Raw genomic sequence first — 12106 nt, forward strand, 5'->3', positions numbered from 1 at the left:
TGTTTTTGTTTTTTTTTGTTGGAAGAACAATACTAAAAGTTGTGAAAGGACAAATGATTAGCATGGAGTTTCCTGTAAAAATATTGTAGTGATTTTGATACATGAAATATGGGGATAATTATTTGTGCAACCTCTGATCTGGCTAACATTCATGAACTACCTTCCATGGAATCTTTCCCACTAGCTTAGTTAGTCTTTGGGAACTAACACCTGAACCAGTATTAATTTCCATTCCCAACAATATCAATAGGAAATAATGGTAAACCAAAATACTGGGAGAAATGCTATCATCACAATCCATCTCACAACACACTTCTCTGATGATAAGGAAGGGCACCACCTGCTAGCTACTGCCAACATGTGGGATCCAGCAGCCTCCCCATGGAATGCATCCTCCCTTCCTTTCCAAGGAGAAGGCTGTTCCGAGATGCAACTTGGAAGCAAAGCCAGCCATGCCTCTGCCACAAGCTTGCTTGGTTGCAGAAGAGATCTCTTTTGTACCCAGTGGACATATGAAGGAAGCAATGAATCCATCCCACCGCCCGCGCTCATCTCGTCAAAAGCAAAAGAAAGGAGAGAGAGAGAGGGAAAGGAGTGTACGTGATATGTTTCAGTTCAAAGCTTTTACTTTCCTCGTAGATATGTTTCAGAAGGCCAAAGTACAACCTTCCTGCCTCTTAAGAAGAAAGTAGGTTTTGTTTTGTCTTGCTCCTGACCTCGCTTTGGTGTTCGCTGCTTTTGAGGCGACCAGCTTTCATCCACAAGGCTAAAGCCTATCCCCTTCCACCCAGCCATTCAAGTCAAAAAAAAGTACACACTTCCTCTCGTCTCTGCCAAAGATCCATCAGATGTGTGTACCATTGACGCAGTCGGAAGACACAGGGAAGCACGCAAGAGAAAAATAAGAGCTAAAGTGGATCGCGTGCGTATCTCCCCGGTGTGCTGCAACCTCAGCCCCACTTTGCAGAAGCAACCCTAGCCATTCAACTCCCTCTCCCTCTCTCTCTTTTTACGATAACACCAAAGATTAGAAAAGAGATCACATAAGGGAACCCCATTTCCACGACAACACCAAAGATTAGAAAAGAGATCACAGAAGGGGACCCCATTTCGCCAAATTACTTACAGAAAGGTGACAAGGAGACTCTACGCCTACCCATGCATGCAACCTTGCTTGACCAACACAATGGCTAAGGACTTTGTTGTGTTCCTCCAATGCCTTGATCATCTCCAACTCAAGGGAACCAAACGCTACAAACCAACAACGATCTATGAAACAGCAGGTGCAACTGTAGCAATCCAAACAAGCTGAATAGAAGGCTTCTACAAATTTAATACAGGAGACAAGAACAATATGACATATATAAATCGAAACTGAGAAATAAGTTTCACTTTCTTTTGCCTTTAGACACGGTGCTGTAACCATGACAACCAACCAAGCTAAAAGAGCAGAAAATTTTGCCTTAGACTATTGAGATCAGAAACAAAGAACATTCAAGTCTTGGAGTCTTTAAGAAAATGGGAGGGATCGCATGAAGCGAAGCATCAGTAGGGCGGCGGAGGTGGCGGGCGGGCCGTAGGCGCCCATATGACATCAGACGGGACGTGGCCGCCACTGTAAACGGCCATCCCGCTCGACCCCACGGCCATTGCAGCAGAGGCTGTTGTCGCCAGAACTTGGTGGCGTCGCTGGCGATGGGCTTGCTGCTTCTGTTGTTGATTGTACATGTGCTGGTCCTGATCCTCCATGTCGCCGCCGCCACCGCCTCCGCCGGTGATTGAGACGGATGCCGACACGTCGTCTTCCGCCGGGAGCCTGTGGAAGGTGGGGTTGGAGAACGCCGCCGCCACCACCACCACCGTTCCCGCGGCCACCAGCGGCCCCGCCACTGTGCCCCCCACGATCTGTGCTTGAGGCCCGGCCAGAGAGATCGAGAGGCTGGATGCGGCGGCGGGGGACACCTCCGCCATCGCTGGCGTGAGGAACGTGCCTGTGATGGACAGGATCTCGAACCGCCCGCGAAACACGATAGTGGCCGGCGCCCCCGCAGGCTGGGGCACAAGGCCTAGATGCGGCTGGCGAAGTGTGACGTTCGCGACGGCACCGATGCCGGAGAGGACGCAGATACCGAGGTTCCGGCGTTGGGAGAATCTTGCGAGCGAGTCGGCCACGTCGTGCCCGGCGGGGATCTCGAGCACGTGAGGCCGCATCACCGCCGAGGGCTCCTCCTCCCTGGTGATCACCACCGGCACCTTCGGCTTGTTCTTGGAACCCGGCGGCCGGCCCCGCGGCCTCTTCACCACCTCGATGGTGGACCCATCCCCTCCTGTTCGCTCCCTCTGCTCATCGAATTTTACCTTCTTGTTCTCGCCGCTGCTTTTGCTGCTGTCGACTTCATCAGATAAGCTCTTCTGATGCTGCTGCTGCTGATGTTGTTGCAGATAATGGTGTTGAAAGAGTTTGTCCTTCATATTGCCGGAGAGAGGTCCTAAGAATATAAAACAGTTCAAGCAAACTGTAGCGGGAAGCTTCAAAGGGCTTTATATTTTATGTAGGACAGTATATGGGCGAAGAAGAAGAGGGAGGAGGTGGTGGTGAGGGACTATTTGTTTGCGGTTGGACTTCGAAAGCAGAGAAAAGAGGAAGAATAGCTTACACAGAGAGAGAGAGAGAGAGAGAGAGAGAGAGAGAGAGAGAGAGGAACGGAGTTTGAGGGAGGTGAAGGTTGGTGGCTGGTGAAGTCTCTCTATATCTCGAGCTTGCTCACCGCTTTCGGTCCATTATCTGCGGACTTCTTTGACGATTGAGGGAGGAGAGAGAGCAGGTGGTTCAGATGGGGTGTGAGAGCTTCCAAGCGAGGAGGATAAAGATGGAGCTCCCTCCATGTTTTGTCTTCATGCGAGCCGCTCTCTTATACTATTTTGTGGCCAGCAATTTATTGGGGAGTATAGCAATTATCTCTCGTACATATTCGAAGTTAATAAAAATACATCATATTAAAATGGACAGTTTACCCTAAAAAAAAAATATCAATAATGAGATTTTAGCACATAACGTCTTTCATGTCTAATTTCTATCAAAGGATGTTTTTTTTTTCATAATATGATCAAAATATCTTTCATAAAATTAAATAATAATGTATAATATTTGATTCTATTTGATTTTAGATTTTTTGGGATAATTCGTTGATATAAATTATAAATCATACCAGTTTAAAATAAAATCAACTATTTGATTTATTCAAATTAGACCTAGATTGACTTTTTTTTCTTTTCTAAATTATCCCACGTCATTCAACAAATGTAATAAGAACATAGAAAAGATCGATGGTGCTAACTTTTTTTTTGTCATTGGTCATAATTATTATCAACAATAGAAACGACGTTACCTAACTTAGCGATCAAAAGAGTCATAGCCGTTGTTTTCCTATCAGGCCTCAATGGACACGATAGCCTTCACAGATAGGGTAGGAGGTCATCATTGCCATCCTAATGAGCGTCAATGGTTGTGATCGTCGTCGTTATTGTCAGAGCTGAGATTGGCCTTGTCTTCCCATTAAGCATCGATGGTCACGGTCAATGTAGCCAAGGCAAGACATCGTCATCACTTTCTCATTGGTCATCTTCATAATTGATTATTAAGCCTAAGTGATCAATAAACCAACAAAACTATAACATAACCATCGTCAATTGGTTATCGTTCGTGATTGACGAAGTCTTGTAAAGCCTCAATGATTAACGACCCATTGCCCCAACCCTATTCAGCTTTATGTAACATCACAAAATCATTGTATGACTAACCATTGTATTGGTGAAGTATTTGTAGTATCGATAAAGTATCGCCTATATCGATCCATTATTCAATGTATAATCAAATCATTCATTGTAACAATAAAAATATATAATATAAGATATTAGTCAAAATGAAGAATGTAAGGATAAATTTAAGACACAATTACAAAATCCCTGTTGAAGGTGTCAACATTTATGTCATAATCAACTATAGGTTAATGTAATTAAATATAATGCAATGTAGAATCTTTGGTCTTTTTGTATAGCCTAATTTTGTTTCTTTGTTTTTTAGGTGTACATTGGCTATAAGAGAGTTTTTTTATGTATAGTATACCTATATAAGTATATTGACATAATTTTTTGATAAATGTGGCATAACATTATAAACTTTTGCTAATTTTGAATTTTAAATTATAATTTTGGAATTGATGTTGCAATCCTTATTGTATTTATGTTTAAATTGAATTGATTTGACCATTTTACTAATTTTTAGGGTGGATTATAATTTACTTACTATCTTTTTTATTTAAGTTGAACTTGAGTTGCAAATGAGATATGATTACGATCTATCATTTTGATCATTACATGTCAAATTTTATTAAATACACTAAAATCATCCAAAATTATGATAAATAATTTTAATCATCTTAAAATCATGTTATAGCAGTTGTGGATAAGTTTCGAATGGTTTTGTTAAATTTAACTCAAGTTAATACTATATAATAAGCTATGGTGTCACTCCAATCCGGGCAGTAGTACCAACCGGAACTATAGTATTATTTTTGAATAATTTAATTTATATAATTATTTAAAAAAAATAAATAAATTAGAAAAAAATGATACTAAATATATTAAAATTATATTAGGATGGATATAAAGGAGTTTGTACAGGTTTGATAAAAATTTTTGACTTACACTCTCGTTATACTCGAGTTAGTGGTACTACCGTTCATACCTCAAAATTTTGGGGATTTAAATTTTTGGTTCTATTCTTGAAATCTTTTGGGCCTATATATATCCCACTCAGGCTTGATTGATAAAGTATCTATTTCTAAGTTAGTAAAGTATTATAAGTTCTCATTTTGAGCATCATTTGTGTCTCTTTCTTCTCTTGAGTTCAATTATAATTCTAAGTTGTAGGAGATAAGAGATCCCGTATAAAAAGAGAGTGTGAATGTTATTTCCTTAGTCTAAAAACAGAGAAAGTTGTAATAAGAGTAGTTGATATTTACCCATTGGAAAAAAGATCGATAGTGAAAATCAATAATGTTGGAGAAAAAAGAATTAAGAGTAGATATTGGTTAAAAAGATTGAACTACTATAAATTGGTTTGCCTCTATTTATTTGGCCTTGTGACTTAGTTTTATTTTCTTTACTTGAAACTTTAACTTAAACAATTGAGTTTTCAAAATATGTTAATTTATCAATGGAGTTTTAAAATCGATTAAAAATACTATTGAACTTATTCAACCCTATCTTAGTGCCATTAAGATCTTAAGACAAACTTCAACTTTTTTATTGAGCACTAACAATGAAATAACAATAGATAACCATCATCTAGTTATAATTTGTCAACGAATCCAAATAATCGATATATGATAGTAATGTTAAGGTGAAGTATAGTTTGTTTGATAAATAAAAATATATATAATATATAATTAATAAAAATTGATAATATTAATATCATCATCACTAGCATCAGCATACACATCAAATCTTTTATATTTTGTCTATTAGAAAGTTGATCTCTAAAATATTTCTCAAGCATATAAACCAAAGCGATTACTTCATCATCTAGACTTCTTCATGGTTAAAAATCTTCAAAAATAGAGCAATATTGCTTGGGCTAAACTTAATTGGGACACTATCAAAAATAAAAATAGATCCTTTCATCTAAAATTCCAAAATACTATATAGAGAGATCAACACAGAAATATTAGAAATATCTACTATATAACAAAAAAATGTCCTTTTATGAATATGAAGATGACACCACCTAAGTGAATGAATATGTGTCATCACTCATATCACTTAGTACATATAAAAAAAATCTAAAATAATCTATATAATAATGACCATTATATATTATAAAGAGGTGATGTAATTGCAGAGGAAGGATGAATGAGGAGAGGATTGTGGAGGAGGTGAAGATGGAGGAGAGACTTTATACTTAAAAAAAATAATTATATATAACTTAATAATGATTAAAATAAATTATTATCTGATCTACTTTTTAACCCCCAAGTCTAAGGATCTATGTAATAAAGTAATTATATTTATATATATAATTAAATATTATAAAAAATATTATATCCAAAATTTAAGAGAGAAAAATTACAACATAATTATTAGATGATAACCAAAATAAATGATTAATATAAATCTTCTTTAAAGATCATTTCATCAACAAACCACATGAATGACAAATTCTAGTCATCAAAGTTATTACGAAACATATGTACTTACGTAAATATATATGAAAGTTATTTTTGTAACATATAAAAGAACAAGAAAGACGTTCCAATTCCAAATCTCACATAAGAGATAAACATGCTTTGAAAGAACATATGCCAACACCGTTCTAATCAACACTTGAAAAACTACAAGGAAATAGGACAATTCAAAATTGATATCCACATCATCTATTCATTGAAGGGTGACACGCATTTAGCTTTTGATGACAAATCACATTTACATTAGCACATAAATGCTTGGAAGAACACAAGCCAAGAAGCTAAGGTTCCTGTGAGAAGTAAGGTAATTAAAAATTTAGTAGGCAATGTAACAAATCAAGATTAATAATTAGTAAAATTTACATGACTTTTGAACCTACATTATTGCAATATTCTCATCACCGATCGCATCCTTCAATTAGTAACACTAATGAACAATTCATACAAAATTCAAATTGAATATTCTCCATATAAATGAAAATATTTTATGATTATTGTAATATATAAGACAATATAAAGCTTACTTTTGTGCTCGATAATGTGAAGTAGTTATCGACGAAGATGTTGCCATTCGCAACTGAAGAGAAGATTAGGTCATTGCAGTTGGGTGATGCCATCAACAAAGTCGTTATAGGTAAGTTAATACTAGAGAAGGTAGGATATTCTAATTGTTAAAGAGGGGAGGATGTCATCATCGTTCATCGTAAAAAAGAATAGAGAAGAGAGGAGCACTTATCTTCGTTGATTGCATGAGAGTTACAATCACTTGATGTAACCCTCTTTGTCTTTTGATTCAAACTTGACCCGATTTGTTTCACAAGATCAAACCCGAACTACGATCCCAAATGGATTGAACCAACCCTTAGATCAATCAGATTTGAATCAGATCGCTTGATTCAATTAAACGAGTTGATTGATTTCAAGGGTATTTTTTATATTTAGAAAAAAATACTCGTCGGTAAAAATTAAATCTAAGGGTGGTATTATGTAAAACCTCATTCTTGAATTTTTTTTAGATAAATTATTTTATAATAATAATAAAATAACTTTCGACACACCGATTAGAAGTAAATATGTTCGTCCAATGCCTCAATTGTGTTCAATTTGGCTGAATCAACAATTTGTGGAATTCTGAAGATCCATATGGCTACTGCGGTGGAGTGATTACCGACTAAAGAGGATCAAATTTTTAGTCAAACATGATCTATCAAATTCCACTGTTTCGAGCGGATAGTATTCACATCATACTTTTGACGTAATTGCTCCTCTGATATCGACACGATTGATGTATTTCTATCTATAATTGGAATTACATTTATATAAAACACAATGCAAATCTCCAAAGGGTTGAAGTGAACTCTTATGAATGAACTTTAAACGCATGCCGAGATGCAATTCTATAAGATGAGCATACCAAGCCAGAGTAAAAGAATAGATGTGACTCAAGTCAAAAATACGTTAGAGGTGGAAATAGGATGAGATATAGAAATTAAATTTCACTTGTATAGTATTAAGGATAGTCGATATGATAGGAAAGTAGTTTCGCATGAAAAGGCTATAGTCCAACATCCCATTCCCCTCCCCTTAGATAGTCCGAACTTAAAAAGGTTATAGTCCTCCATCATAAGGATTTAACTTCAATTTTTTTATTTCAAAAATAATAGTTATTACGGTGATTCTATAGGATCTATACACCATTATAAAAAAAAAAGGAAAGAAAAAAGAAGCTTAAGTTGCTTCAATTATATTATATTTTTTCGACATATTCTAGAGATATTTTTTGCTTATTACTAAATTAGACTTACCAAACTTTCTAGTTTTCCAGTTGATCTGATAAAATTCCATGTCAAATATGTAAAGAAAAAGATACGAAATCGATGAGGCTGGAAAGGAGGCTTATAAAAGGTTGAATTGCAAGAGGGAAGAAGCTTCAAAGGTCCAAATCAGATGGTCAAATACATAAGGCTTGAGAGAGAGAGAGAGAGAGAGAGAGAGAGAGAGAGAGAGAGAGAGAGAGAGGTTGTTGTTGGAAGTCAAAAATCAATGCATGTGAGCCAAAAATCAATGTTGCTGGAAGTCTATTGCTGGATGATGTTCTCGCTTTCAAGTGATGAGGTTGAACACATCATGCACACAAGTTTTTGGGATGTCTTTGGATATGTGTGCTACAAAAGTTTTACATAATTATTCCCATCGATCTAAATAGGTGAAAATTCCAATGCAAGTATTCTCCGAAATAAATCCTTTTTGTTTTCTCGACGACTTTCAATATCTCAACGGAGAATATGCTTTCTTTCTTTATGTTTCTTAGAAATGTTTATGAAAATTGTATTTACTATAAAAATTGAATCTGTTCTACGATGATTTGATACAACAACAATCTTCATTAGCTAAGCTAAGTATTACATTCATAATTAGTTCCTTCATAAATATATAAGCTTAAGTTGTTCCAATTAAGGGTTATGGAACTTTGATGATGCATCAATTTCAACCAACCATTGTATTTGATTCAATATATATTATTAGCTAACATAAATATGAGGACAATAACCCTTTAATCATTATCGGAACAACTGAATATACTATATTTTTTTCTCAAAAAAAAAATCATAGTCGATGAAACAATCATAAATATATCAAGAAAAAAATTATTTTTGCGTGGATGATGAGTTCGACTCTTTAACCATTATATTTTATGAGGTCGATAATTACCATAATGTGTACGTATCTAAAGGGACTTTGCACTCATCAAGGAGAGTCTCGTTGGTTCAATGCATCCATCCATCCGAATGAGTCCATACAAAGTCGATCGAAGTTGGTGCAGCCTTCACATCTCTTTTATCGACTTAAAGAAGCTTGTCCAAATGATGCCACCACAATGTCCTTAAATCAAGCCTAAATTATTGGCACATGAAGTGCTCGTAAATAATGATTCCTACTCGAAAATAATTGCACAAATAATTTGCTCTTTCAACCATAAAATTAATTGCTTATCGCCCATGTCAGATATGGGATGTTGAAATGGCTCGTTAAAGATTGGGTTACACCCATCATCATATATCCTGGAATGTGGATTATAAATCAGATTTTTGGCGTGTGGATCATAATGTGTCATCATCGAATCAAAATTAAAAGAAAAAATAGGGTGCCCTTCAAAAGTAATGGGGACTACTCTCCTTTTTGCTTTTATAGCATTACTCGTATCGTATTTTTCTTTGATTAGCAGTGACGTATGACTCGAGTGTCATATGACCTGGTAAGATTATATTTCGAGATGGTTACGTGGTTTTCGAACTCGGATCATGATAAATATAATAATACTATCACAAAAGTTCTTTTTAGCTCATGTCGGATTCAATCTGTGATGGGGATAGCATATGTGGCAAGTGGATAAGTGACAGCTGGGCATGCTGCGTTGGGCCAATCTATCAAGGATTCGATCCTTACCCCAAGATTCTGTCTGGATAAGTTGCTTATTGGTCCAGACTCGGGGGGTCCCACTTTTGTCTCGAAAGATCCAAATTGTGAGAGAGTAAATATTAAAAAAGGGATTTTACATGTATCAATCATCATTTCGAGGTTTGTAATAGCATGCTTTTGACCCTCCAAATATTAATATCATTTAATGTACAACTCCGTTAATTTCTGTCCAATAAACTCAAGTTAACTACCAATCCTAAATATCATTGATTTCTTAAAAATTAAAATGTTAAATATCTAAAAGACCGATTACAATTGTCATTAATTATTTGATTGACGTCTCCGAATTGACACAATTAATTCTCTTGGTAGGCATCATTTGTTCCCACGTGTTATTTTCTTAATGAATGCAATAGCATAGAAGATAAGATTTTCTCAAAAAAAATCTCTTTATTCTTTTGAGAAAAATTCTTATTTTATTGAGAGTAATCATTCCTCCTAATCTGTATAAATAGGAGAAGGACATGTTAATATATTTAAGCTAAATTTTTTTTAATAAAACTTCTTCAATAATTATTTTTATTTTCTATTCTTTTTATCACTGTCAACTAATAAGAATACATCTAACATATGAGTTATCAAATGACAAAATGAATAGAAATTAGCTATTTTGAGGCAAAACTTTTTCTAGGAATGCTTCCGAATATGCATAGCATTTGCCTTCCACCTGTATTTTTAATGGGATAATGCATTCTTCTTCTGTCCGATTAGTTTCTCGATTGCATTCAAACAATTTTTTATTTGTTCTATCGATTTATTTTTATTTTATAGAGCAACAATAAATTATAAAAAAAAAAGAAAACACTTCTCACTTGCTTCAATAATATTAAGTCACTATTACTCGATCAGTACAGATTTTTTTATTTTTTTGGGCCAAAAAATAAAAAGAAAAGGTTTGGTGAATGTTCTATGTACAGAATCATGAAATGTGCTCACTATTGACTCCTATCTTTTGAGCTTTCAGTCATGAAGTCGGTGTTAGAGACAGGCTTTTAATAGCAGACTCGCGTTTGGAAGCTGTAAACTGATACGACTAATTACTTTGATCTAACATGATGGAAATGGTCATGGAAATGCCGAATGGGAAGCATGAAATATCCTTGCAAGTTTTTGTTGAAATACATATGTGATCACAACCCAAACTGATATATTAAAGGACATAAATCAAATCATTCTTCTTCTTCTTCTTCTTCTTCTTCTTCTAAAACCAGCAAGTCAGATCAAGTGTGAGAAACGCTAGCCGCCACTTTGCGAGTAGATGGTCAAAGTGGTGCACTGTGAGAGTGATGTGCTCAAAGAACCGAAGCCAAAGGACCAAAAGGAAAGGAACATCGGTTTGATGTGGGATCTGTTGAGCGAGATCAATTGACCCAATTATAATTTTGTCATGTTTTTATTTTGGATGGAGGATGTCATTTACGGGTGGCAAACCGATAGGGTATTTAAATCTAAATCGGGTTCGCATGCCTTTAGCTCGATTAATATAATAATTGAAATGATACCTATAAATTTTATCCTCGTAAAGTCTAACTGATACTTTTCAACTGGGATATATAAAAAAAAAAATTGATGGAAGAGATAAACAATAGTGATTTTTATTTGGTGTAATTAGAGTTCAAATTCTTGCTATTGAAAAAAATTGAAAATCTTGAATGAACACTTAATCTTTCCAATCTTTTCACTCCTCTAGAGTAAATGAGTAAATGTAGACCACATCAACTCCTAAGTTTCTTCCATAGATTCTATGAATGCTAGCTCATAGAATCGTTTCATATTAATCTGAAAGAGATAATATCTTCTTTTGTGTATTCAGAAAATTGAAATCGTTTTATCCTAAATGGGCTCATGGATTCAATGTTGAATTCTATCAACACTTTAGAACTTTCTAAAGTCCCACATTATGAGATTATTTACTGCTTTCCACTCCTCTAAGGATATCTTCAAGAGTAGAGTTGGTGGAGAACTCTTCTATTCTTTATTCTTAAAAAGGAAACCATCTTGATGTCAATAACTTTAGACCCATTGCTCTCTATGGTTTACGAGCTCTTATCTAAAGTCTTTACAAATAGAGTCAAGCCATACCTATAAAACCTCATTAGTCCTAAATAATATATGTTTGTTCAAAGTAGAACTATTCATAATAATATTCTTATCGTGAACTTGTTCATACTCTCTCCAAATCCAAAGACAAATCTCCATTGGTTCTTTTGAAGCTGGATATTGAAAAAACTTTTGATTCACTGTCTTGGAGTGGAAGCTCTTTAGCATATGAATTTTCCTTGGGCCTATTATGTTAATTGGATTCGAGCTTGTATCATCTCTTTCATGTTTTCATGTCTAATCAATGATTCTCTCTCTAGATGGTTTAGCTACAATAGAGG

General features: G+C 35.3%; 1 protein-coding gene across 1 annotated transcript; it reads right to left on the minus strand.

Annotated features, from left to right (window-relative positions):
- Positions 1-1290: 1290 nt before the first annotated feature.
- On the minus strand, positions 1291-2854 carry LOC135650784 (AT-hook motif nuclear-localized protein 28-like). The gene has a single exon (XM_065170377.1). The coding sequence runs from the start codon at positions 2470-2472 to the stop codon at positions 1546-1548; it is 927 nt and encodes a 308-aa protein (XP_065026449.1). The 5' UTR covers positions 2473-2854; the 3' UTR covers positions 1291-1545.
- Positions 2855-12106: the final 9252 nt, after the last annotated feature.

This window comes from Musa acuminata, chromosome BXJ3-10, assembly GCF_036884655.1.
Source record: "Musa acuminata AAA Group cultivar baxijiao chromosome BXJ3-10, Cavendish_Baxijiao_AAA, whole genome shotgun sequence".
NCBI lineage: Eukaryota > Viridiplantae > Streptophyta > Magnoliopsida > Zingiberales > Musaceae > Musa > Musa acuminata.

Bases quoted from the DNA above. Each gene is read 5' to 3' on its own strand.
- LOC135650784 (XM_065170377.1), bottom strand. From the start codon at position 2,472: ATGAAGGACAAACTCTTTCAACACCATTATCTGCAACAACATCAGCAG.